Raw genomic sequence first — 25,970 nt, 5'->3', positions numbered from 1 at the left:
CGGAGCCCGGCGGGGCCCGAATAGGGGCCGCGGGCGACAGGTGACGGGGCCCGGGGAGAGGACGAGTCCTTGGAAGGCGGAGGGGCGAGCAGCGAGCCAGGAACAGGTGCCCGGGCGGGCGGCGCGGCCGGGGAGCGCCCGCCCCGGGACGGGGCACCTCGGCGGTCCCGCTGCCTCGGCCGGGGACTCAGGCCGCGGCGGGGCCGGACCGGAGGCGGGGGAGGGGGGAGGACAGCCCGGTGGAGGCGGCCCACCCGTGACGTCCCGGAGCCGTGACGCCGGCGGTAACCACGGCGACGGGGGGCCGGTACCGCGCGCCGACCGTCGCCATGGCGACAGGCAGCCGTGGGACAGGGCGGCCCGGCCCGGCGGGGGCCGCCCGGTAACAGCGGCTGCCGCAGCGAGGTCGCGATCGCCGTGGAACCCGGCGGAACGGGCCGGGCCGGGCGCAGCCCTCGGCGGGGCCGCCCGCGCTGCGGGGCTCTCGGCACCGGCCTCGGTGCGCTCGGGCGGCCGCGGCAGCCGCCGGGCTGCCCCGGCCCCTCCGGCTCTGCCCCGCGAGCCGGGCGGGGGCGCTGCTGACGCGCCGTGCGGCCTCTCCGTATGCAAAAATATGCAAATATCCCGGCGGCCGCTGCGAGCGCGGCGGGGGGGTAAGCCGCGGCGCCCCCTGGCGGGCGGCTCGCGGGGCAGCCCACGCCCCCCCCGCCGGGTCCCGGCACCCCCGGTGCGGGTGCCCCCCCCCCCCCCGCTCCCCGTGAGCGACGGGCCGGGGGTCGCTGCCTGTCCCCCACCGCCACCCGGGACCGGCCGCTTGCCGTGAATATTCACGTCCGGGCCCTCGCTGACGAGCTGGGGAGGGGACGGGGGGCATTCAAGGGCAAAGCAGGCCCCCCCCCCTCCCCGAGCCCAGCCCCCCAGGAGGGCGTCGTGGTGTTGCCGGTCCCTCCCGGGGCGGGGGGTGCAAGCCGGTGCCGCAGCCCTGCCCCAGGCTACGGCACCCCACCACCAGGGCTGCCCCGGGGAGACCACCGGCAGGGGCATGGGGAGGGGTCCCCGTGCTCTCGCGGCCCCCCAGGCCCGGCCCAGCTGCCCCCTCCCCACCTCCGCTGCCCGCAGAATAATCAGGAGATATAAATGCATCGAGGGGTCCGCACAGGGGCTGCGCTGGCAGGGACGGGCTTCTGCTGGAGTGATGGGCTGGGGGCACGGAGATATAGCTCTGCTTCCCCCGCGGCTTTGGAGGGGCTCTGGCTCCCACCTTCTTTGGCCAAGTGGGCTGCGTCAGGGCTGCTGGTGCCTGGGAGCAGGAGCAGCTCCTGGTGATGGAGCAGGGAAGCAGACACCCCCTGTCCCTGGAACCCGTTCACCCGGGGGCTTGCTGCCAGCTAATTGGGGAGTTTATGGCCCTCGGCCTCAGTCATCCGCTCATCCTGACCCACCTGGCTTGGCCCAGGTTAACCTGTGCCAGGCCCTGCTGGCACCGCAAAGGGCCAGGGGGTGCAGGCTCTCCTGGCCCTGAGGTGTCCCAGAGGCTGCTGCAGGATGGGGGGCAGGGGCACAGATGCCTGGTCTCCACACTGGGGGTCCTCCCCCAGTCCCAGCATCTCAAACGCCAGCCAAGAGATGTGCTGCTCCGGGACAGCAGAGAATAAAGGAAATCAGGGAGTGAGGGGCCTGGGGGGGGCAATACACAGCTCCCAGGACTGTTTCCTCTCTGCTCACTCAGGTCCCTACCTCCTGTCAGACAGCTTTTAAATGCAGAACCATTAAAATTTTCCACCTCATTTGCAGCTCCTCATATGGTTAATTTTACTGGGACTGTCTATTTATTTATTTGCAAAGCCCTGCGGGGGGGGGGGGGGGGGGGGGGGGCGGGGCGGGAAGCTGATTTGCTGCATCTGAGAAGAGTAGGGAGGGGAAGGGGGGAGTGCTCCAGCTAATTTAACAGCTGAAGAGAACAACTTAATTAAAGTCATCTGGAAAATGGGGTAAAACCCCTTTCATCAGCCTCCCATCCCCAGACCCCTTCCCTGCCAGCACTCCTGGACTGCACAGGATAGCACATGATTTGGGATGGGGAGGGAGTGCTGGGGCCCAGCCCTACCAAGCAGATGGCCTTCATTATATGCAGGATCTAATTGGATTGATCAGCAGTTAATAGGAAATTAAGAGGTGAATCCCTTCCCCCCTCCCAGCTCCACCATGTGCATCCTGGCTGCTCAGGTGCTCCTTGCAGCCTCTCCGTCCGGGTGCAGCCCAGTCCCCTGCTGCCCTCCTCCTTCCCCAGGTGGGTGCAGCTACATGGCAAGTGAGATGTGAGGGGCAAGCAGAGGTAGGGAGAGTCATTTGCACCTGATGGGCAATGGGTTAAGAGTGCCACAGCCTTCCTGTGTGGGGGAGAATGGGTGGTGCTGGGTGGCCGTGTCTGCTTCTGTGCAGCCATGAGGGCTGCCTGCTGCACACTCACTTGGTGTGGGTACGGGTGTGTGTGCTCAGGGGAACATGCGCTCAGAGGCTGCTGAGCAGAAGTTTAGGCTTTGGTCTTGCTCATCGTTTTCCTGTTCCTGGTGCCCATAGCCTGGTTGTGACCCAGCTGTTTGCAGAGAGGGGCTGTGACTCTGCCGGCATCTCACTGCTAAATCCTCTGCAGCTGGTTTATGCAAAGGGGTCTGCCACCCACCCCATGTAACATACAGGGAGTGTCAGAGTGGAGGAGCCACCCTGACCTGCCAGATTAATCACCTCAATTTCTCTCTGCCTCTTGTGAAAGGTCAGGAGTCTTTGCAAGGCCCAGAAATTAATTGAAATACCACTGGTCTTGTGCCGGATCCATATATCATCCCAGGAGAGCAGCACTGGCATGGAGGGGATGGAGGCACCTGCCCCCAGCGCACCCCTTCTGGGGTGCACGTGAGGACAGTGAGCCCCAGGGAGTGCGATGGGAGGTGGAGGTGTCTGGGTGCTGTACCCCATGGCCTGCCCACCTCTCGTCCCCACAGGTGAGGCCCCTCACATCCCGCCTGGCCCCGGGGTGCTCCCATCTGCACGGCTCTGCCTGAATCGCCTCCTCTGGCTTGGCAGATGCAGAGCTCAGAGATTGTTCTCCATCTCGAGGCAGGGAAATAAATGCATTAAACTAAACTAAACCATCTCTGCTCCCCACCTGCCCCCCCAGCCATAAATCAGCATAAATGCAATTTACATATTCATGGTATTTATCCAATAACTGTCCTGTCCCAGATTAAATGTGCCCTGGGGATCATCGGGCTCCTTATCTGTGCCAGGGTGCTCCCGGGAAGGAGCAGCTCTGCTGGGGGATTCGAGCAGCAGGGGGGCTGTGCTCATCATCCTCCTCCATCTCTCCCGCTCCAGGCAGGTCCTGGGAGAGAAGCTTGGAGGGGGAAATCCAGGGCTCAGCAGTGGTCCCATCCCACAGCCCTGCCCTCCTGTCCAGAGCTCCCTTCCGCCCTGGATCAGTGCCCTGCCATCCCTGTCTCCATGCCTCTCTCCTCGGGGCTGCCTGCACTCTCTCCTTGTGCCCCTTCCTTCCTTCCTTCCTTCCCCAGTCTCCCTTTGGCCCCAGGCAGTGCTGCCAGGGGAGCCCCAGGGTCCCTACACAGCTCCTGCACCTTGAGTCTCACCATGTCCCCAGGCAGCAGCATGGGCAAGGAGAGGGGGCCTGTCCTGCACCTGCACCTGGTGGGGGGGCACTTATTTTCCTGCTTGGCTTGGAGGGAAGGACCCAAGGGGAGCTGGCAAGGTTTAGGGGGTAGGTGTCCCCAGCTCTGTGGTGCCCCCCCCAGCATGCCCCCACTGGCTGTGCCGTGCATAGGGGGGGCACACACCACATCTCCCACTTTGACAGGTCCTTGTCAGCAGTAATGACCAGCTCTGAGTCCAGCTGGGCCCCAGGGCTCAGTGCTGAGCTTGTTAGGGGGACATAATGAGGGCAGGAGGCAGGTACTGCCTCTGGCTGTTTGTCACACTGTCTCTGGCCTCACAGCCTGCCTAGACCCTGAGCTGTGCTGCATGGTCCCCCATGGCATGGCACAGCACGGTGCCCTCCACAGCCTCCAGCTCGGTCCCCTGCTTCTCTCTGCCCCTAGGCACAGCTGGGGGGGCTAGGAGTGCAGGCTCTTGCTCTGGCACCCATGCCGGCTGAGCGAGAGCCAATGGGACCAGCATCCTGCCTCTGGGGCTGTCCCCACATCCAGGCTGCACCCCTTGGATACAGGGAACCACACCAGGGCTGTTCGCATTGCCTTTCCCCACCCAGGGATCAGCATCAGGGCTCCTGACCTTCCAGCGCTGTGAACACCCCACCCACTCAGCTAAGGGAGTAAAGACAAAAGTGTGGGGTGCAGCTGGGCAGTGCCCCCCTCCTGCCCCTGCTCCAGGCTGCCCCAGCCTCTCTGGTGCTGCAGAGGAGGAATAGGGTTGCTCAGGGATGCTTGGGGGTGTAGAGGTCTGGGGGCCCTTGGGCTATGGGGCGGGAGCAAGAGGCACCAGGAAAGCCAGATTTAAGGGCCCGCAGAGCCAGGGGCAAAGGGGGCTGGAGGTATGGCACAGGGGGACTGTGCTGGTGCCTGTCCCACCCACAGAGGCGGGGGGGCGGGGGGCTCTCCCAGGGTCAAGCCACCGTCTGTGCAGCATGCATGTGCCCAGGTCCTGGGGGCTTCGTGGTGCTCGGTGGGACGGGGCCAGTCTCAGCCGTGGGCCGTGCAGTGCCGAGCATGGGGGCACGCAGGGCTGCGCACAGGGTGCCAGCGCTGCTGCGGGCTCAGCCGCGTATCACAGGCAGCAGTGGGGAAAGCCCAGGTGCCCCAGCCCTTCTGGGGGTTTAAGCTTTGTGCTGGGGGGGTGGTCCTGTTTGCAGTTTGCACTGTCTGCTCTGAGGCTGCCAGGAGTCCTTCTTGGCTCAACAACAAGCTGCGTAAACAGGAGCCTGCGGGCAGCGTTAATTAGTTAAGTATTTGGCAAAGGAGAAGGCACAGGCAGAATCTGAAAGAGCTGGGGGGGCTGTGCTGCCACCTGCCCCTCCGCAGAGCAGGGCAGACCCCGGGCATCTGGGGACGGTCGCATCCTGCTGGGTGCTGCTGGCCTGTCCCAGCAGGGCCAGTGCTGGGACCATGGCTTGCTCCCCAGCGCAAGGCAGCCCAGCCTCCAGGCCAGACCTCCATCTGCATTTAAAAGGCTGCTGGTGAAGAGGGGCCCCTGGGGACCCCCCCTGCCGCTGCCTGTCGTTGCCTCGCTCGGAGCCGTGCAAACCAGCGGCTCCTCTCTCCAGCCCTGGGCCCCCAACGGGCCCGAGTCCCTGGGTGGCAAGATCCCCCTCCTCTCCCTGGCACCCGTGTTTGCCCCATCAGCTTCGCTCGCTACCTCTGTGGTCCAGTAATATCCCCGATGGGCATTAATGGGGGGCAGTGATACGCTCTTGGGGGAGGCCTGGGAGAGGCAGATTTGGCTCCAGCAGAGGGGCCGTCCTGGTGAGGGGTGGGGGAGGCATGCTAGCCAGCACAGGGATCCTGCGCAGGGCCTGAGCGTTGTCAGGGGGACCAGGCGTTTCGGAGCAATCCCTGCTCTACCTGCTGCCCCCTCCCTGGCTCCTGACCTCCAGACTGTGGGGTCCGTCCTCCCAAATCATTAACTGAGGATGAAACACCCCAAAGCCTGGCTGGGGAGTGACGACCGCGTGCAGCGTCTGTCCCCACAGCCCCTGTGATGTGAACTAAATCCATCCTAATTAGCACTGATTTGCATGGGGAAATGAAAATTAATCTAGCCTGGGTTTATTGGAATTAGTGATTCTAGTTGGGCACATCAGAAAGACATCCGGGAGGGCAGGACTTGGTATGGCAGAAAGCTGTCTGCCCCCCATCCTCTCCCTCCCAAGCCCTATTTTGGGGCCCCTTGCTCAGCATCGCCTGCCAGCGCGCCGTGGCGCAGCGGTGCTGTACAGCCACGGGGCTGGTGGGGAGCATCCGCTGGGACTGGGCTGGGACACCCGGGTTCTGCCCAAGTGCCCTTCGTGGCTGGCAGGGCGATGTTGGTGTGCCCCCCAACCCCAATGTCCCTTGTTGTGTGATATGGAAAACAGCACTTTTCTGACCCAGTTGCCCCATCCCACAAGTTGTTTCTGGGCATGGTAGGAAGAGAGCAAAGGGCAGGGAAGACACCAGCTCCAGCACCTCCAGGGTGGGAGATGCTGCAAGGCCTCCAGGCCGTCAGGTTGCGGCGGGGGGGGCGCAGGTGTGTCATGCACATGCATGCACTTGTATTTGCATGCCTCCATGCACATATCTCTGTGCCTGTATTTCCACAGGCGTCTCTGTGTATGTCCCTGCAAGCCTATTTCTGTGCATCCTCCCATGCGTGTTGGCATGTGTGTGCCCCCATGCACACCCCATGCGTGTGGCCCCTGTGCATGCCATGCAGAAGCACGTGCAGGAGCACATTCTCATTCTGGAGGCAAGGGCCCACCATGGAATGGGCGCAGCAGGGAGAGCCCTGGCTGTGCCCCCTTTGGAGACCTCTGGCCCCGGCTGTCTCCCGACGCTGGTGCTGCCTGGCCTGGGGGTAGCACTGTGGCTCATTGTTATGGGGTCTGTGGCAATGCGGTGAGCAGAATTATCATCACACTCATGAAAAATTAACGAGGAGAAAACAGTTGGGCAGGAGCTTTGTCCACCAGGACTGGGGGTGGCACAGTGTGGGCAGGTTGGTGTTGGTCACAGGATGGGGTCTGGCGCCTGTCACTTCTTCACACATCACCCCTCCCTGGCGTGATTCTTCCAGCCCCAAAACCTGGCCATCCCTCTGGGATTGTGTCTCCCCCCCGCAGCAGGAGGACCCAGACCTTGGGCAGGTGTGTCCCCATGCCCCATCACTGCCTCTGGGGCACGTCTGGATATGGTGAACCCCCCCATCCCAGCTGGCCCCAGGGATTTCAGCCTGGCTGACAGGAGTGAGACCTCCAGCTCCTGCAGCTGCATTTGCAAGTCAACCATGAGCTCAAGGGCTGCCGGTGGTGGTGGTGGCGGCTGGGGCTACTACCTGTCCTGTCTACCTCGGGACAGGGACACCCCAGGGAGCGGTGCGAGGACAGAGCAAACCCTGCTGCAAAGGGATAGGACTGTACTCTCCCCCCTCCCCCTGTGTCTTCTCTGGCTGGTGGGGGGGGGTGCTTTTCTGTAAAGCTGTTATTGCCCCCCCCCCCCACAGGGCTGTAAACACTCAATTAAGCACGAGCGCATGGTCCTGCCTTCCCTGTCGCTGCTGGTAATTATGTAGGTTTTTCGGTGTCAGGCACTGCGGGGAAGCGCGATTACAGCTAATTGGAGCCGCTCTCCCCAGCCCAGGCCCTTCTGCAGCTGCTGGAGCTGCCGCGTGACAGTGGCTCCATGCTCCCCCCAGATATGTGCCCGCAGGATGCCTGGGTCCTTCCCACCCTCCCGCCCCATCCTTTTGGCGCTGCAGGTCTGGGCAAAGAGCCTGCTGGGTGCCTTCCTGCTATGCTCAGCTCCAGGCTGGGTTTGGGCCCCCCACCCGTGACTTTGCAGGGACCCATTTGGGCTCCCCAAGCCCCACAGCCACCTTGGAGGCTGCAGCACGACGGGGTGGACCTGCCAGAGCCCCTGGCTGGGGCACTCGGGGCTCTACACCATCGGCGGGAATCAGCCTGGCCCCATGAGCGTACCCAGCGGCCGGAGTGCACGGAAGTGGGGAGCCTTAGGGAAGCCAGCGAAGGGCCAGGGTCTGCAAGTGAGAAGGCAGCTGCCCTGCAGTGTGGGCCCCACCAGAGCTGGGGTCTGGTGAGGGGACCTGAGAATTGAGGGAGCGGGGGGGGGGGGGAGCAGAGAGGACCTGCTGCTGCCTGTCCCAGGGGAGATGCATCAGGAGCGCAGCATCTGCCATTGATTTCTTATTACGGAGTTCAGCAAGAAAAATGAGGCGCTGGGGCTGCGGAGCAGCAGCCGTGATTTGTCGCCTTCTCACCGTGTCCTGGCGGGGATGGGAATTGATTTTGGAGTCTCTGGCATCAGTCAGCAGGTTTGGGCGTGGGAGATGGAGAGCCGGAGAGGGGACGGCCGCTGGGGGCTCAGCGCGGGCCCCCAGAACGTGGGAGAGGGGACCCAGACCCGCTTGTGGTGCAGAGAGAGGGTGCTCCCCGGGCCACAAGGCCCCACTCTGTGTCTGGAGCCACGGGGCTCTGGCGGAGCGCCTGGGCTCTCGAGTGCCTCCCTGGGAGGCCGGGGTCAAGGTCCTTTTGGGCCTGGGGGTCCTCGGCCCTGGCACTGGGCTGGCTCCCCGGACCTCGCCGAGTGGGACCACAGCGGCTCTGCAGGCGGTCCCGTGAGGGCCGTGGCTGCAGGAGGGTCCGCGTCCCCAGCGCCCACCGGGCGGGTGGCAGGCAGGGGCACGGCGGGAGCCACGGGCTGCCCCTCCGCCCGCGTCCCAGCGCTGCTGGCGCCCACGCTGCCGGGCTGTTCCGCGGGCCAGCGCCCGGTGCCGGTGCCGGTGCCGGTCCCCGCCGGCCCGACCCGCGCCGCAGCCACGAGAGGGCGCCCCAGGACTCCCGGAGGCCCCGGGGCGGCCCCACGCGGGACGGCGGCCTCGCGGGCAGGTGCACGCTGCGCGTCCACGAGCACGCGTGTCTCAGGCGTGTGTGCATGTCTCAGCCGTGTGCACATCTCAGACATGCGCTTGCATGTCAAAGACGTGCGTGTCTGTCAGACGTGTACACCTCTCAGCCGTGTGCGCGCATGTCTCAGCCGTGTGTGTGCATGTCTCAGCCATGCGCGCATGTGTCTCAGCCGTGTGTTCCTCGGCGCAGCTCTGTTCCCACCAGTATCTTTGTCACAATGAAGGAAGAGGCTATTATGTTTATTAAATTGTATCAAGGCAGCATTACAGCAATTGGCAGCTGGTGACCCCGGTTATTTATAAAACAGGCTTTGGAAATCACAGCTCTGGGCTTGGGCTTTTCTTCAGAGAATTATGGAAAAAAAAAAATCAATATTGTGGGATGGGGCCAAGTCAGTGGTTAATCGTGGGGTTGGTTCCAGGATACGCCTCCTGGTGTGATGGCAGCCATGGAAAAGCTGACCTCCCCCCGCCACCACCACAAAATCCCCAGCCAGGGCTCCTGTCCTGCAGCCCCTGCCCTCAGTGGTTGTGGGGCTGTGGTGGGGGACATCCCACCCTTCTCGACACCCAGCATGCTGCCTGGGCTGGCAGCTCTGGGACCAAAAAAGGCCAAGGGAGAGTGGCTCTTTCCTCACCCTGGGGTGCTGGCTCCCTGAGCCGGTGGGGACAAGGAAGGGCGTCATCTCGTCCACCTTTTGCAGCATTACGGAGGGGGTGTCAGAGTCTCGGGGTATTAGGCTGGTGCCCCCTCCCATCCTGCATCGGTGGTGGGTCAGAGATCAGCTTTCCTGGTGTTCATCACACAGTGCCCTGTGATTAATGGGGGGAATTAGGATGATAATAGCCCTTTAAATGAAGGTGCCAGTTACAAATGACATGTGCCCGTGCTATGTGATGGATGGTGCCAGGGCCAGCCCCTGGGTGCTGGTAGGCGGGCGTGCTCAGAGGCACATTACGGCCAGGGCAGGAGCAAGGAGGGGAGTGTGATGTCACAGAGATCAGTGACATCATGGGATGGGCATGACATCACACGCCAGCTTGAAGTGAGGCAATGTGGGCCAATCCCAGCACTGTGTGCACATGGCGGTCTGGCAGGTAGGAAGGGCTGTGGTTGCTCCACCATTATCTGGCTGTGCAAGTCATCATGATATGTCATGATAGTGCTGGCATGTGATGCCCAGCCTCACCAGCCCCTGCGGGGCCACTCGTGTCCCCCGGTGTGGTGTGCTGGGGCCCAGGCGAGGGGTCCTGGGCAGCAGCCCTGCAGGGCCAGGAACACCCTTCTGTCCCTGGGAGGGGCCGGGTCCCCCCAGGATCCAGCCCCTTCTCCTCGTGCTGGGGCTTGTCCGGCAGCGCGGCTCTGTGGGGCTATGAAATATATCCTGTTAATTCACCATTTAATTATTGGCTGTTTGTTTATTGTTTGTTTGCTTTAGCTGGTATGAATTTTTTATGATGGTTTCCATTGCGCCCCGCCAAAAGCCAGTGAGATTTATAGCTTCGGCATGAGCAGAGCCTTAACAAGGGAAAGGTCCCCGTTAGCAGCGAGGGATGACCCCGTGTCACCGTCAGAGGAGGGTTTGGGGTGGCTCCTCCCAGGGCTGGGGGGGCACAACCAGTGGGTGCCAGCTGTGGGGCCAGGGAAGCTGTGAACTGTGGGGCAGTGGTCCATGCAGTGGGGGGGGTTGTGTGGAGCCAGGAGGCTGGTTGGGTGGCTGGGGGGGCTGTGTGGGGATGGGGGGGGTGTGAGTGCCAAGGCTGGGAGCCAGAGGAAATGGCATGCTCAGGTGCAGGCACGTTCAGACCCAAGCCGCAGCATCTCCCATTAATGAAGCACTTCATCACCACGGCGTTGCGGGGGGGGGCACCCAATTCGGAATGATAAATTCCCCGCGACGGCCCTGCGCTTGCTCGCAGCAGCCGTGATTCTCCTTCATCTTGAATAATATTTTTGGAGTGGTTGTAAAATAACCCGCCACAGCAGCTGCGAGTGGAGACACCAAGGCCCAGCGGCTCTCTCCAGCCCCCCCTCCCATTTGTCTTTTCAGCTCCCCACCCTGCGGGGGCAGCTCCCCACAGCCCTTCTATGGGGCCAGGGACTGCATCAGCACACATGTGAGCGTGCACCTAGCCATGCATGTACATGTTTATGCACATGTGCAGGCATATGTCTGCTTATAAACACGTCTGTATGTCCATGTTGGGACGTGCGTGTGCGCATGTATGTGCGCATGTCCATGCACGTGTGTGTGTGCAGGTGCATGTAGCTGTGCAGACAGGTGTGTGTGTGCACACGCGTGTGTGTGTGTGTGAGTGCAGAGCTGCTTAGCTGTGCGTACGTGTAGCTCTCCATTTGCAGGTGTGTGTCCATGCACGTGCACGCTTCCTGAGGTCAGCTGCTGTAATTCTTTTCTCTCTAGGAAGTATTTGTGGGCTGTCTTGTTCTTCCCCAAAAGCGCTGACCCATCAGAACTGCATGGTGCCAGGCAGGGGCAGCCACGAAAGAGAAGAAGCTCCAGCAGTGTCTTTTTGCTGGTATTTATTGTGTCTCCCTCAGGGGGCAGGGAGGGTGAGGAGCACGCAGGACCCCCCCCCCAGCACTCTGTAGGGCTGAGCCCCTCGCCATGGTCGCTCCCGTGGGGCTGCGGGCAGCCTACCCAGGAGGCCTCCTGAGCAGCGGGGCACACGCTGTAATCACCACGGAAGAGGGAAGCATGGCACAGAATTAAACTGTCTCTTAATTACAATCATTAATGAGCATGGAGGCAGCTGGGCTTTGTGGGCAGGGAATCCTGCTGCATCTCTAGGGGAAGACCTGGGCTTGTCTGCAGGGAGGTAGGAGCTTGCATTGGGCCAGGGTGCAGGTTGCTCCAAAGCAGACCTGGCTGTGATGGGACCGGAATCCCCCAGACATCCTGGGCTCCTGATGCTGCTGGACGCCCTCTTAGGATCCCTGCTCAGTGCTTTGGTGCTGTGCTCCAAAGGGGTTGTGGCACTGCGTGAGTCCTCCCTCACCCCTCTGCCGTGACCCCACGCACACACCCCCTCCCCATGTACCACACTAGTGTCCCTGTGCTGCAGCAGCCCTCGGCAGAGGAACCCAGTGAAGGACACGCGCGTGCCTGTGCTGAGGGCAGGATGCACTCTGTCTTGGGGAGTGGCACTTAATCAATCCCATTTCAAAACTCTAATTATATCAACAAAGGCCTCAACACGGCGCTGCTGGCTGCAATTCAGGCCTTATTTATTTATTTCCACACACTCCAGAGAAGTTTCTCCCCTTTGTCCTTTTATACTTTGCTGAAAAAAATAAGGTTAGGATAGAGTGGCACTGACGGGGCTGCGCTGTGCCGGGCAGAGGGTGCTAAGGTGGGGAGGGAGGCTGGACTGCCAGGCTGGGGGGGGGGGGGGCAGCAGCAGGGTCCTGGGCATGTGTGGGAGAGTGGAGACTCCCTGGGGTGCTCCAAGCCAAAACTGCAAAGTGGGAGGCTTACAGGTCAGCGGTAAAAAGAATTGCCAGAACTCTTGTGTGCATGTATGTGTGGGAGTGTTCATGTGCAAGTACCTGCCGCCGTGTCAGCATGTATGTTGTCTACCTATGCATGCGTGTGTGCATGCATGTATGCATGAGCAAAGTCTGGTCTACTGGGGGGCACTGGCTTTTGACCACAAGCCCTCAGTGGAAGGGGCGTGCAACAGGGACTGGCCCGTGCCCATCAGGTGTGTGCCACTGCCACCATTGTATGCTACCTTGCCATGCTCTGCCCCCAGCTGCCCCCCAGACATGGGCTGTGCTGGCTCTTGGCACTGCCAGAGCGTGACCAGCACCCCCTTGATAAGGGTCGGGGAGGCCCAGTCCCTGCTCAGTTCCAGCCTGCTTCTTTTGGCTGCCCACTCCGTCCATCTCCCCAGTCTTTTGTTAAGAGCCAATGGATACAAATAACTGGTTTCCATATGCACAGCAGCATCTGTTACTGCCAGGGAGATTTGCATTGCTAAATGTAAATTGGGTGTTATGTCATTTATCATAAATGGGAGGGTGGAGGGGGCACTGAGGGGAGGCAGCAAACATCGGTAAAGTTGTCATAACAAACCACACCACTCATCGTTCGCCCTGGCAGGAAGGTGTGGAGTAACCTGTGAAGCATTTGCACGTGGAGGGAAGGGGCTGGCCCTTGTACAGAGAGGGAAACTGAGGCATGAACGCGGTCTGGGGTGCAGCAGCATGTGGGGACCTCAGGCGTCCAAACCCAAAGCTCATCATTAACCCAGTCATCGGGGCTCACTACGGGAGAGGCTGGAAGGGGCAGCTTGCAGCCGGGGCTGAGGACCTGACCCTCAGCCTCCCTCTCCCCTTCCAGCTTGCAGTGTCCGGAGGCCGGGATCCCCATCCCGTCCCGCCCCGTCCCTCCCAGCCCTGCTGCAGACGCCTCCCTCACATCTCCTGCCCACCCTCCATCCTCGGACGGCACTCGGGAACCTGCCATTGCAGCTGGACCTTGCCCACACCCTCGCCATGAAGGGCCCCCTGCTTGGAGGCATGTTCTCCCGGCATGTCAAGCGGCACCCCGGAGTGAGTCACCCCCACCCCCCTCTCCCTCCAGGGACTTCCCTTTCCTCCCCATCCCTCTGCATCCCTCTGCCCCTCTCCTCCTCCCAGGGATCCCCGGCAGTCCCCATCCCTCTGGGCTCATCCTTGCCCTTCTCTTGCCACATGCCTCGGGGACCCTGTGCTTCCCCATATCCTTCTCCCTCCTTCCCACCCCTCCATTCCTCCTGCCCTTTGCACCCTTTGCCAGCCTCCTCTTCCTCCCGCTCCCCAAACCCCTTCTCAGCCTCCCAGTCCAGCTCCTCTGCCCTCCCCTTGCCTTCCCAGGCTGTACCTGCTTGCCAGCTTCCCCTTCACGCTGTCCTCCCAGCTCTCACAGCACCCTCCAGGTAAGCGGGGCTGTCCTGGTGGTCCCCAGCCCTCCTTTACCAAGGAGAGGTGAGACCACCCTGCACTGCCTGACCCGCTCCCTCCGTCCAGCACCGCTGAGGGGCCAGGGCTCCTTCACTGAGCCGGGCTGGGCTTTGGGCGCATCGATTCTCACGCACACACACCCAGGCTTACTTACCCTGACAGGCATGTCTGCTGGCAGCTGCTTGGGTGAAGGGTGCTGCTCCGTGTCCTCCCCCCGCTACACCCTGCTCCCGGGGCATCTTTGGGGAGGGGTGGGAATGGAAATCAAGCCCCCTCCCCACTTGTCCTGGCAGCCCCAGGTTTGAAGGGCTAATTTGCATCCTTCCAGCTCAGATCCGTCCCTGCCCCCTGCCATCAAAATTTCAAGCTGAGGGTTTTGTGCACAAAGACGCTTAAACCCTCATAAACTATAGACCCTCTGAGATGGTGGCAGCTGGACGAGTGTCCCTGCCCTGCCAGGACGGGCCTCTTTTGCTGCCGGGCTGGATCCCCTCCTGCAACAGGGACCTGGCCCTTGTCAGAGGGTCCCCAGCCAGCCCTCCGCCTGTCCCCAGTGCCCAGTGCACTCCCAGGGAACCTGACAGGGTCTGGTGGCCTGGGGAGGGCTAACGAGCTGCAAGTGCTGGGCTGAAAGTCACGTAAGCTGTTGGCACTTGGGTCTGGTGGAGGCTAGAGCAGCCAGGCTGGAAAAGATGATGAGCCATGGCTGAGCATCCGGATGCCTGGCTCGCCAGCAGACTCGGGCAGGGGAGGGGAGTCCAGGGTTGGAGCAGGAGGCACCCGGGGCTGGGCTCTTCCAGGGAAAGGTGGGTGCCTGTGCCCTGCCAGCACTGAGGGCACAGGCAGCCAGGACGCTCGGGTGCTTTTCACATCCTCAGTGAGAGTGGATGGATCGACAGCACGGGCCAGGGCTCCTGCGCTCTCTTTGTCGCACTGCTGTGTGCAGAACGGGGACAGGATTTAGGACTTTTCTGCTCATGCCTGCCGTGGTTTCCCCAGCTGTCAGACAGAGGGCTGTGTGTGACTTGGGGGGCACAGAGAGGCCCCCAAGCAGTATGTGCGAAGGGGGGGTGGTCCTAGGTTCCTGTATGTGAAGTGCCTGGCACGCGCCTGGCACCATTAAGCAGGATTATTGCCGGCAGAGGTTGCTGGGGCAATTTTTGACATGTCGTCCATTACACGTGATCAGCTGCAGCTCGTGCCAGCCAGGTACATCAGCACTTTCACCTGGCAATAGACTCCCCCACCACAGCATGCCCGGCTGCCTGCCCACCTGGCAGTGATTAATGTCCCAGGCACACTGGTGGAGCACCGTGGCGGTGAAGCACAGGAGCTTTGGCAGGACAAGAACCCACCCGGCACGGGGGTCCAGGGGCTGCACAGCTCAGTGGGTGCCTTTCGGGCAGCGGGCAGAGCCCAGCACTGCGTCCCACTGTCTACTCACCTCGGCACATGGTCCTGCTACGGGAGGGAATGCTCATCTGCAGCCTGGTATGAGGTGCTCATCCCACCCTGTCGAGGTATGGGGCCCCTGCCTCACCCAGCACCTTCACACATTTGTTTTTTTCTTCCTGCTATTTTTGTAGCCGGAGCTGTAGGAACAGGGCCAGATCCCCACTCTGGCAGAGATGGCACAAGCTCGCTGCTTGGTCACTTGGAAGTGCTGAGTGGTGGCTGGGGCTGCAGCCGGCCTGCGGTGGGGACTGGCCGTGCCTGGCTGGGGGGCTCAGCCCCGCTGCTGGCAGAGACAGGAGTCCCAGGGAGCTGTGTGGTGCCTGCCTTGCTCCCAACAGGTCCCCACAGTTGAGCAAATGCTGCTCGCACACAAACAGCATTTTAACTCTCCATACACTTAAGGTCAAGTTCTCAATACGTCTTGTTTATTTTCGTGCGTGTCTTGGGGGGGATCAGGCCCCACTGCCTGCACCTGCAGCTTCGGAGCCCCTTGCCTGCTGCATGAGCGGTTCCCCCAGCTCCCCCTACCCTTAATTCTTCCCAGGCATTAATTACCCAGAAGGTGTCAGCAGCAGATGGTGAGACGAACCCATCGCCCCGAATCTCCTCCAACAGACACTGCAATTCCCGGCGCTGTGGAGTTCGTCTTGATTAGCCGGCGCGGTTGGGTAGCGGCTACTGCCAGCTCCTCTTGGCACCCAGCCGCACACGGCGCAAAAGATCATTATCTGCTGATGCCTCTAACCTCCCGAATTGGCGCTGGCATCTGCCGGGTGCTCGATCAGCTGGTGCGAGCATGGAGCACTGCTTCGCTTGGGAATGGGCGCTGCTGAGCAGGAGCTGGGCCATGCTGGGGGCACTGGGAGAGGATGCGGGGTGTCCAGCTGGGGACTGAAGGCTGGGCAGGGGGCGCTTGGGGAGGGGGACACACCTGAGTGCCCGGGCGTCTTCCCCACAAGACCCCCTCCCCGTGCAGGTCATCGAGGTGCTTGGCAGAGAACAGAGGGGTTTGGACAGACCCTTTTCTTTGTGTTTTAGAGTCGTCGTCCCCCAGTCTTATCCAAGTGGGGAAACTGAGTCACCAAGTGGTGGGTGGTCGGGTGGGGGTTTGGAGACACTTTCTAGGAGCTCAAGTTGCCAAGCAGAACTGGAAATATAACCCAGGTACTCAGGTGGTGGCAATGCAAACTGCGCAGCGCGCATGGCTCTCGCGGCACCGCTGGCCCCCGCTCCCCGCTCTGCACTAATGGGCACTGCGAGGCGCCGGCCGTGTTTGCTTTCCCAGGGGCACAGGTTGGCGGGAGGTTCATTATGCTCAGACCGTCTTCCCTGGCACGGGGGGGCCGCTGCAATTTGGGGGAGGTCAAAGCAGCCTCATCTCGGCTCCGATTGAGGCCACGTCTCCCCGGGCACTGGGGGATTGGCAGCGCGAGTGGAGGGGGGAGCGGAGACGAGAAGATGGATCTGGTCGCCCTGCAAAGGCACGATGAAAGTCCCCGTGTGCATGGAGGGGGGTGAAGGGACCTCCTGCTCACGGGGATGCCTGCTGCAGGGCTGGGGCAGCTCCCGGGGGGTGGGGGGGGGCAGGGATTGCTGAGTGCCCCTCCGTGCTGCACTGTCACCATGTCCCCGAGACCTGCTCTGGACCCAGCTGCTTGGCCACCAGCCTGATGCCTGGCCCCAGCACGTCCCAGTCCGTCCCCGCTGTAGGCGCAGGGGAAGATGGACTGAGCCCTCCTCATCTTGTGCTTTGTCAGGAGATGGCGTGGAAGGCGTGCAGGGCCCGGGGGGGGGGCAGCTGCAAGGGGGGGACGGAGATTCTGCCCGAGGGGAGCAGCATGGCTCGGGGCCGAACCCTGCCCGGGCTGCAGCCCTGCGCTGGGCAGGGATGGAGGCCCACGGGGAGGAATCGTTAGCCGAGGCTCAGCCTCTTACCTAGGGCACCATGCTCACTGGGAACGGGCCCCCAGGCCCTCAGCCGTGGCCGCACCAGCCAGCGCCGGCGCCGGGCAGCAGCAGGCGGAAAGGAAGCGATTTCTCATTCCAAATCCAATTCCTCTCCAACACGAGCCGATTTTTCTCTCCCTCTTTTAATTCAGTCACTCAAGCTGACAGCTACACTGTGTACCGCAGCCCAGCTACAGGATTGCCTTGCCATATTTCCCCTGTAAATCTCCCAGTGTGTCAGCTCTCCCTTTCACTCTCCAGTCGGCCTGATAAATATTCATTTTATTGGGGTATTTTTCATTTTTCTCTCTTTCTCTCTCCCTGCAGCTCATTCCCCTCATTGGCTTCATCAGCGTCGGCCTGGGCAGTGCTGTCCTGTACTTGCTGAGGCTGGCCCTGTACAGCCCCGACGTCAGGTACGGGTCAGGGTGCCCCCGGGCACCCCTCAGGCACTCGCCTCCCACCCCTGGAGCTGAGGGGCTGATACCCAGGTGTGGCGGGGGGGGTGCTGGGGTGCACAAGGCGCCTGGACGCACTCTGACACCCTCACGGCAGGAGTAGGGGGGGCAAACCTGGGAGCAGAGGTACCCGGAGGAGGTGAGGGAAGCTGGGGCACCATCTGCCCTCTCCTTGTTTGGGGGTGCAGGGGGGGGGAAGGGCCCCTTCAACCTGCTGCTCTGGGCACTGCACCAGCTGCTGTGAAATGGGGGGCAGGCAGGAGAGAGATGCAGTGGGGTTACAGGGACGGCAGAGGGAGCGGGATGGATGAGTGGATGACGAGGCAGATAAAAGCAGTATGTGACTGATGGAGAGGGGGAAAGACAGTGTGGGGAGGGAGGGATTGACAGAGGAATGGAAACCAGTGGGATGGATGGTTGGAGAAGGAATGGGGAGAGAGAGGGAGGGATGGACAGACATAAAAACGGGGTGCAAGGATGAATGGAGAGGGAGAGAAGGGAGAGGGAGACAAGGTGTGAGGATGGATTGATGAGGAATAGAGGGTGGATGGATTGGCACAGGACAGACAGGCATGCTGTGGTGCACGAGGCTGGGTCTGGGTTGTTTTTTTTTTTTCCCCTTGTAGCTCAGTGGCCCACGGTCCCTGCAGCCCGACGCTGTCTAATGCCTATCTAATATTTGTTTGCTCCCGGTAAAACGCTCATTGATTTAATTTGACGCCAGCTGCCCAGGGTACTTAGCTCAGCAATTAGCAGATCCAGGCACCTTGTCTTTGATGGTGGAAGTGCGGGGGGGGGGGGGGGGGCGTGCGCGCGCGTGTGTGTATAAAACAACAGCAGCCCCCCCCAGCAGCACCCCCACAGCACATTAATGCTATTAAACAGCTCCAGGGGTCTGCATCTGCAGCATAGCCCCCCCCCATCCCCTAATGTGCACGCACACACACACGTGCATGCGCATCTTCCCAGATGGAAAAATTCTGCTCTTGGCCAACACCAGCAGATTGCAGGGGGACAGGAGAGGGGGAGATGTGAGCTACTCTCTCCAGGGACCCATCCCACGGCTTCGCTGGCCTTCCACAACCCCTCCTGGGACAGGATGGGACATGTCCTCTTTGGAAAGGCTTCATCTGACTAACACCAGCCACCCCATGCAGTTGTCCTGCACTCTCACAAGCACTGCATGCTCACGAGTGCTGCACATGGCTGCTGTGTCCCTGCTTGCTCGCGGCAGGCACGGACAACAGGGCAGGCAGCAGCTTCCCTGCTCGCCAAACAGGGCATGAAGGCAGGGGGCTTGTGGGGAGGCTTTTGGGAATGGGGATGGAGGCAGAGCAGCCGAGGCCAGAAAGCAGCCTCCCCTCCCAGGTAGGGGTGCAGCAGGGCAGTGCTGGCCAGGGCGGGGGGGGGGGTGAGGCAGGCAGACGTGCACCCCTGCACGTACAGCCAGGGCAGTAGCTTGCAGGCCCTGCACTGGGGCGGCAGCCAGGCTGCGGTTTGGGTGAGTCAGGCCATGGCTGTGGCACAAGCCTGGGCAGGGATGCTCTGGGAGCAGCCCCACAGGGAGCCTGCCTGGCCCCGACTCCAGGGGGCTTGGAGGGACCTGGCCAGAGCCCCCCAACCTGCCAACCCCAGCAGAACTGGGGAGTGCGGCTATGTTGGTATCTGGGATTATTTCTGCAGAGAGCCAGGGCTGTGGGCACTGGTGGGGGTAAAATGGGGGGGGTGGGGGGGGTTGTCTGTCTCCCCCCACCCTCCTTACAGGTGCTGATGGCCCCATCACTCCTTGCAGCTGGGATCGAAAAAATAATCCTGAACCCTGGAATAAGCTGAGCCCCACGGACCAGTATAAAGTGAGCACTGGGTGAACTGGGGCCTGCCACTCTGGGGTGGGGGAACGGCCACATTTAGGGCAAGACATCACGTTTTCCTCGGGGAAGGAGGAAAGGTGGCACCAGCCCTGGGGCAGAGGTGCGTGAGCCCTCCAGCTCCTTGTGCTCAGATTTGGGGAGGGGAGCGCTGTCCCCAACACACCCCACAGCCAAGGCCAGGCTGCAGTGATGGCCACGGACGACACAGCTCCCTTTCACGTCCCTCCCTTCTCCAGTTTCTGGCAGTTTCCACCGACTACAAGAGCCTCAAGAAAGACCGTCCCAGTTTCTGAGCTGACTCCAGGATGCACCGGGGCACGGGGAAACATGCCCACCCCCCCCCCCAGCAGCACCACCACAGCCCCCACCAGCCCTCCTGGCTCCTGCCTGCCCCATGGCTCTGCGATAGTCACCATGCACACAGGTCTGACTGCTTCCCCAGCAACCCCAAACCACGGGGCTGCACCCCCCCTCGCAATAAACCACGTCACTCTGGGAGCAATATGAGTGGTGTTGCCAGCACCCCTGCACCCTCCCATCCTGCCTGGCATGCTGCTCTTGCCATCATGTCTTGCCTGCATTAAACTCACAGGACAGTAATAAATTATTGGGGCCGGGGGGGGGGGGGGGGGGCAGCAAAATGGATTATGTATGCTGTTTCCCAGGCCCATAAACATATGAGACATCCAACACCCCCCCGTGAAGGCTGGGGTGGGGGCTCACGTCCCACTGGAAGCGGTGGTTCATGGCCCCTGGGTGCTGCGTTTCCGCTCTCCCACGCTCCAGGGCCCTGGGGGCTGCCCAGGGACCACCCCGGTCCCAACCCAGCCCCTCTGGAGAGGAAAAGAGGCGGGTGGGGTGGAGGGGCTCTCACACACACACACATATATCCATGTGGATGCACGTGCATGTCCTGTGTGCACGTGCCGCCCCTGCTCTCCCCGCGTTACGTGCCATGGGGAAGGGGCTTGGCCTTTGCCAGAGGCAGGGGAGTCCTGCCCGGCGGTTTGGTTTGGCTAAGGCCATGTGAGGGAACTCATGGCCAGTAAATACAGAGCAGATGACCCAGGACAGCGGGACGTGCTGGGGAACAGGCAGCTGCCTGGTCTGCCAGGGGCTGGGCTATACCTCTACCCAGGCCGTGCTACGGTGAGCAAGGGGGTCTCACTGGCAGCTCTGCACCCCACAGCAGGAAGGCAGCAGGGAGGGCAGCCTGGGCCACGGCCCCCCCACTGTACCTGTCTCGCTCCGGGGCTCAGTGTAACCCTCTGCCTCTCCCCTGCCCTCAGAGCCCACTGGATGAAGCACTGGGGTGGAGAAGGGATGGGGACACCGAGGTACGACCATGGGCAAGGAGACCCGGGGGTCTGTTCCCCATGTCCACTCAGAGCGCACTGGCACAGTGCTGAGGGCCCCCAGGGACACTGTCCCCCATGACACCTCGTCACCGACCTCTCCCTCCCCAGCTCAGCACCCACACTCCTCTGCACGGGCAGGCTCTGCCCCCACTTTTATTAGCAAACCTGCCCCCCAGAAAAGTGCAAGACTTACTTGGACAGAGGGGACAAGGCTGGAGCAAGGACTGGGCCCTCCCCCCGTCAGGGTCTGCAGCGGGTCTCTGTACCCTAACGCTGAGAGCAGGACAGGGGCGAGCCGTCCCCCACCCCAGGGAGGGAGTACCTGATCCTAAAGGTGCTGGTGGGGGACGAAGGGGAGTAGGGAATGCAGAGGGTGGTTTTAAGCCCCCCATTGCCCCCAGGTAGTCCCGGCCTGGCAGGAGCGGTGGGAGTCCCCGCTCAGTGGTCACTGAAGCCAGGCATGGGGAAGGCACGAGCAAAGGTCTCCACGCGCTGGCGCAGGTCAGCCAAGCGGCGCTGCGTCTCCGCGTCCTGCAGCAAGAAGGTCTTGAACTCCTGGAGCTTGCCTGGGGGCAGAGAGGGAGCCGGTGAGAAGGGTGGGGGGACATTACAGCAGCCCCGTCCCTGCCCAGGCAAGGGAGGAGGCTGGCACCAGCTCAGGGCACAGTCCCCGCACCCCAAACAAGAGAGGTGCTGACTGGCACCCAGGAAGGGGGAAGACGGGGGCCCCCGCTCACTCACTGGTTTTGCTCTTGACATCCAGGGCCAGCGCGATGCCCTCGTCGATGAAAGCCACCACTTTCTGGAAATCCTCCTCACGGAAGTGGCGGGAGGTCAGCGCGGGTGCACCTGGGGGACAGAGCCCATCAGGACCAGGAGCTGCTCGGGGGCACCAACCGCAGAAGCCAGTCTCACCAAGGGGCTCCCCAAGTCCCAGCCCCCATGGGGTCCTGTGCCCCTCTCTGAGCCAGAAACTGGCCCCAAATTCCCACGTGGAGTCCTCAGAGAGGGTGAAACAGAGGGGGGATGCCCTGGGGTGAAAGCCTGGGACCCCCCCTCCCAGGGAAGGGGCTGGAGGGAGGCAGGAAGACTCCTCCAAGCAGGGCCTGTCCCTCACCCAGGCGCAGCCCCCCTGGCGTGAGCGCGCTCTTGTCCCCCGGGCACGTGTTCTTGTTTGCAGTGATGGAGACGAGCTCCAGCACGCGCTCAGCCCGTGCACCATCGATGCCCTTAGGCCGCAGGTCCACCAGCACCAGGTGGTTGTCGGTGCCACCTGGGGAGCAAGGGAAAGGAGTTAGGAGTGACAGCCACCCCTGAGCACGCCCAGCCGTCCCCTCTCCTCACCACCACATCCCGGCCCCTTCCCGACTCTGCAGCGCTGCCCCCGTTCTGCCTCCAAAGCCCTGTTCTGACTTGCACCCCCCTCCTCTGCCCCCCAACGCTCCCCACTGCTGCTTGGGGGCACTGAGGCCAAGCGGTGCCACCTGCGACCTACTGCAGCCTCTTCCCTCCTTGTCCCCAAAAGCACAGGGAAGGAGGCATTACCTGACACCAGGGTGTACCCACGCTGGAGCAGGGCCTGTGCCATGGCTTTGGCGTTCTTCAGCACCTGCTGGCAGTACTGGCGGAAAGCTGGCGAGCTGGCCTGGGAGGGGGGACCACATCAGCGCAGGGCCCGGGTCGCCCCCAGCCCTGAACCCCCTGCCCCGGCACAGACCTGTTTGAGGGCCACGGCCACGGCAGCGATGGCGTGATTGTGGGGCCCCCCTTGCAGGGAGGGGAAGACAGCAAAGTTGATCCTGTCCTCCAGGTCATAGAGCGTCTCCTTGCCCGTCTTCTTATCCACCGAGCGCACGCCCTTGCGGTAGAAGATCAGTCCTGACCTGGTGGTGAAAGAGAGCTGGTACTGCTCCTCCTGCCTGCCCACAACTGCCCTACAGCAGGGGCTTGGCCCTCCTGCACCACGGGGCAGCGCTGACACGGCTACCACCCTCCTGCAGTTCCCTCCTGCTCAGCTCTGGCCCCAGCCAGAGCACGAAATGCAACCTCTGCTTTGTGCTCCCCCACCGCGGGCAGGCAGCCTCCCAGGGGAGGGGGCAGCAGGACAGAGCCTCACCTGGCACCGCGCAGGGTCTTGTGCGTGGTGCTGGTGACCAGGTCTGCGTGCTCAAAGGGCGAAGGGATGGCCTTGGCTGCCACCAGCCCGCTGATGTGCGCCATGTCCGCCAGCAAGTACGCCTTCACCTCCTCGCACACCTGGGGACGTGGGGCACGGGGAGTCACGGGCTATCCCTGTCCCCAGAGCCATGAGTGGGGTGCAGCTGCCCTCGAGCTGCCGCAGGCACGAGAGTTCCCACCACCCAGGACGGAGCCCACCACCGTGTACCTTCTTCATGCGGGCGTAGTCGATGAGGCGGGCGTACGCACTGGTGCCGGCGATGATGAGACGAGGACGGAAGAGCCGTGCCGTCACCTCCAGCTGGTCGTAGTCGATCAGCCCCGTGGCTGGCTGAGAAGGACAGACAGACGGACAGCTTGCCGAGGCACACGCACCTCCCTGCCCCCATCTCTGACCACAGCACGTTTGGCTGAACCACAGGCAGCTCCCAAGCACACCATGGCACCGGGATGTGGTTGGGACACAGGGAGGGTAGGGCAGGGGATAGCAGAACAGCTCGGGCACCTCAGGGGCACCGTCAGGATCAATGGCTCAGCCAGCAGATCTCCCCTTCCCCTAGGAACCTGCCCCCCTCAGCTCACATCAAGTTTGTAGGGCATCGACTCGAAGAAGATGGATGTTGCTGAGATTCTCTTGATGTCCGACATGTACCCATGTGTGAGGCTGCAGGGGAAGGCAGAGGTGCAGGATCAGGCCAGGCCCCCCAGGAGGCAGCAGGCTCCAGGCTGCCCCACCCCACAACATACTGGCCCCCATCAGGCAGGTCCAGCCCCATCAGGCGGTCGTGGGGCTGCAGCAGGGCTGTGTAGGCTGCAAAGTTGGCTGGAGACCCCGAGTAGGGCTGAACGTTGACGCCCCAGCGGGCAGGATCCAGGTCGAACGCCTCCAGAGCCCGCTGCTCGCACAGCAGCTCGATCTGGTCTACCACCTCGGCTCCCCCATAGTACCTGGAGAAGAAAGGAGGTGGTTACGGGGGGCCTTGCCCCCGCCAGCCCCACAGCCTCCCACCCTGCCCCACAGAAGACCTCAGTGGAGAGGAGAGCCTCCCCGCTGAAGCACCTGCTTCTGCCCCAGGGCTCGCCTTAACCTTTCCTGCAGCCGAATCCCAGCTGCCGGAGGACCCCTGATGCCACCAGTGCCCTCCCCCCTCCCAGAGCCTGCTCCCCTCCTTTACCTCTTGCCAGGGTACCCCTCTGAGTACTTGTTGTTGAGGCAGGAGCCCAGGGCTTCCAGTGCTGCCCGGCTGCAGAAATTCTGGGGGAAAAAGGGGGTCAGAGACGGGGCAGCAGAGCTCCCACCTGAGCAGGGATCCCCCAGTACTGTCACCACCCCCTGCCCCAAGCACCGCACACCCCACCTCAGAGGCGATGAGCTCCAGCCCCCGGCACTGCCGATCCTTCTCCTTCTGGACCAGGGTCCACATCTCGGGGTCGCTCTCGGCCAGACTCTCCTGACCTGTCCAGCCAGGCACGTGCCCGGTGGCAGCCGCTGTGGCGGTGCCATGCTGCACCCGCTGGCTGCCAGTGGCCGCCCAGCCACCACATCGCTGCAGGGCCTGCACAGGAGAGGGGGGGCTGACAGGCTGCGACCCCGCACAGGTGGGTGCCAGGCCCCCTCACCCCTGAAACGCCCCTGGACCAGCAGGTGACAGCACCAGGAGCAAGACGTCGGTGTTGTGTCTCCAGCCACTGGTGCCACCCCCCAGGGTGGGCACGTGGGGACCCCCAAGGTCCCCACAAGGCACCTAGGGACCCCCCCCGCAGTCTCCCAGGCCCACGGCCAGGGCAGGAGCACCTCGCCTCTGCTGAGAGACGGTGCCAAAGCAGCCGGCACGGCAGCCAAACCTGCCACGGGTGCAGAGCACGTGCGCAGCAGAGCTGCACACGCGTGTGCATTGTGTGCGCGCCCAGGTGGGACGGCCAGACCCTTGACCACCCCACGGGAGCCCGCCTGTTGTGCACGGTGCTGCGTGGAGGGGGGTGTGCGAGGACACCTGCAGCACCCCCACACATGACACCGTTCACATCGGGGGGGGCTTCTACTGCTCCCCTCAGCCCGGGGTCCCGAGGGGCACGGAAGGGGAACTGTGCCCCCCCTCTTGGCCCTGCCGGCGGTGCCCGGTGCCGGTGCCCGGTCCCAGGTGATGTAACCATGGCCGCCCCATTGCATCACCCGCGGGGCCGCGGTCGCTGGGCAGGGGCCAAGGCCGGCGGCGGTGGCTGCCCCGGCCCGGGGACTTTGGGACGGACGCAAAGTCCGCGGGGGCGGCGGCCGAGCCGGGGGTGCCGCTGCCCAGCCCGGGGCGGGAGGGGGGTGGCCGGGGGACCGCTGCCCCGACACCCGCCGGGCAGGAGCTGCGCCCCCCCCGGGCTGCAAAACGGCGCTGGGGCCGGCGGGGGTCCGGGAGAAACGGGTAGGCAGGGGGCGACCCCCCCGGGCACCGGGACCCCCCTGCGGTACCCGGACCCTCCCCCGGGCACCGGGAGCCCCTGCGAGCACCGGAACGCCCCCGGGACAGGGACACGCTGCGAGCACCGGGACCACTGCGGGCACCGAGACTTCCCCGGGTACCGGGGGCCCCTTGCGGGCACCGGCACCCCCTGGGTACCGGGACTCCCCGTGCACCGGCACCCCGCGGGCGCCGGGACTCCCCCTGTCAGCTCCGAGACTCACCCTGCCCAGGCGGAGCGGCCACATCACGGTCCGCGCTCCAGGCGGGTCCCGGTCCCGGTCCCGGTCCCGGTGCCGGTGCCGGTCCCGACCCCTGCCCCGCCCCGCCCCGGCCCAGCCCGGCCCGGCCCCGCCGACGCCGCGCGAGCGCTGCCGGGGCGGGGCGGGGCCAAGGGGCTACCGGCACCGCGGGGCCCGACGGGAAACTGGCGGTCCAGCCCGCCCCAGCCGGGGGCACCGCGATCCCGGCGCTGTCGGCACCCCATCCCTCCTTCCTCTTCCCCCCGCGCCCCGACCCCTGCCCCCGTCCGTCCCTCCCCCTGGTCCGTCCCCCTCCCTCCATCCCGGGGGCAGCGGGAGGACGGTGGGCTCCGCCGTGGGGGTATGGGATCAGCACACTCCACCGCTTTTCCTTTTTTT

General features: G+C 63.2%; 2 protein-coding genes across 3 annotated transcripts; one reads left to right on the top strand and one right to left on the bottom strand.

Annotated features, from left to right (window-relative positions):
• Positions 1-13,071: 13,071 nt before the first annotated feature.
• NDUFA4L2 (NDUFA4 mitochondrial complex associated like 2) lies at positions 13,072-19,955 on the top strand. 2 transcript variants are annotated; one of them, XM_052809895.1, is made up of 5 exons: positions 13,072-13,222; positions 17,342-17,430; positions 18,099-18,164; positions 19,265-19,325; positions 19,580-19,955. In XM_052809895.1, exons 1-5 carry the CDS (start codon positions 13,166-13,168, stop codon positions 19,634-19,636), a joined length of 330 nt encoding a protein of 109 aa, XP_052665855.1. In that variant the 5' UTR covers positions 13,072-13,165; the 3' UTR covers positions 19,637-19,955. The 2 variants fall into 2 exon arrangements, with proteins under 2 accessions (XP_052665855.1, XP_052665856.1); XM_052809896.1 differs by lacking the exon at positions 18,099-18,164.
• An 873-nt stretch (positions 19,956-20,828) lies between these two features.
• Positions 20,829-25,664, bottom strand: SHMT2 (serine hydroxymethyltransferase 2). The gene is made up of 12 exons (XM_052809894.1): positions 25,554-25,664; positions 24,238-24,435; positions 24,055-24,134; positions 23,627-23,827; positions 23,462-23,543; positions 23,088-23,210; positions 22,818-22,957; positions 22,419-22,584; positions 22,247-22,346; positions 21,819-21,974; positions 21,443-21,550; positions 20,829-21,267 (listed from the first exon to the last, which is right to left on the bottom strand). Exons 1-12 carry the CDS (start codon positions 25,575-25,577, stop codon positions 21,140-21,142), a joined length of 1,506 nt encoding a protein of 501 aa, XP_052665854.1. The 5' UTR covers positions 25,578-25,664; the 3' UTR covers positions 20,829-21,139.
• Positions 25,665-25,970: the final 306 nt, after the last annotated feature.

Source organism: Harpia harpyja, chromosome 15 (assembly GCF_026419915.1).
Source record: "Harpia harpyja isolate bHarHar1 chromosome 15, bHarHar1 primary haplotype, whole genome shotgun sequence".
In the NCBI taxonomy this organism is placed as follows: domain Eukaryota; kingdom Metazoa; phylum Chordata; class Aves; order Accipitriformes; family Accipitridae; genus Harpia; species Harpia harpyja.
Note: the sequence above shows the minus strand (reverse complement) of the source record. Positions and strands in the feature narration are given on the sequence as shown.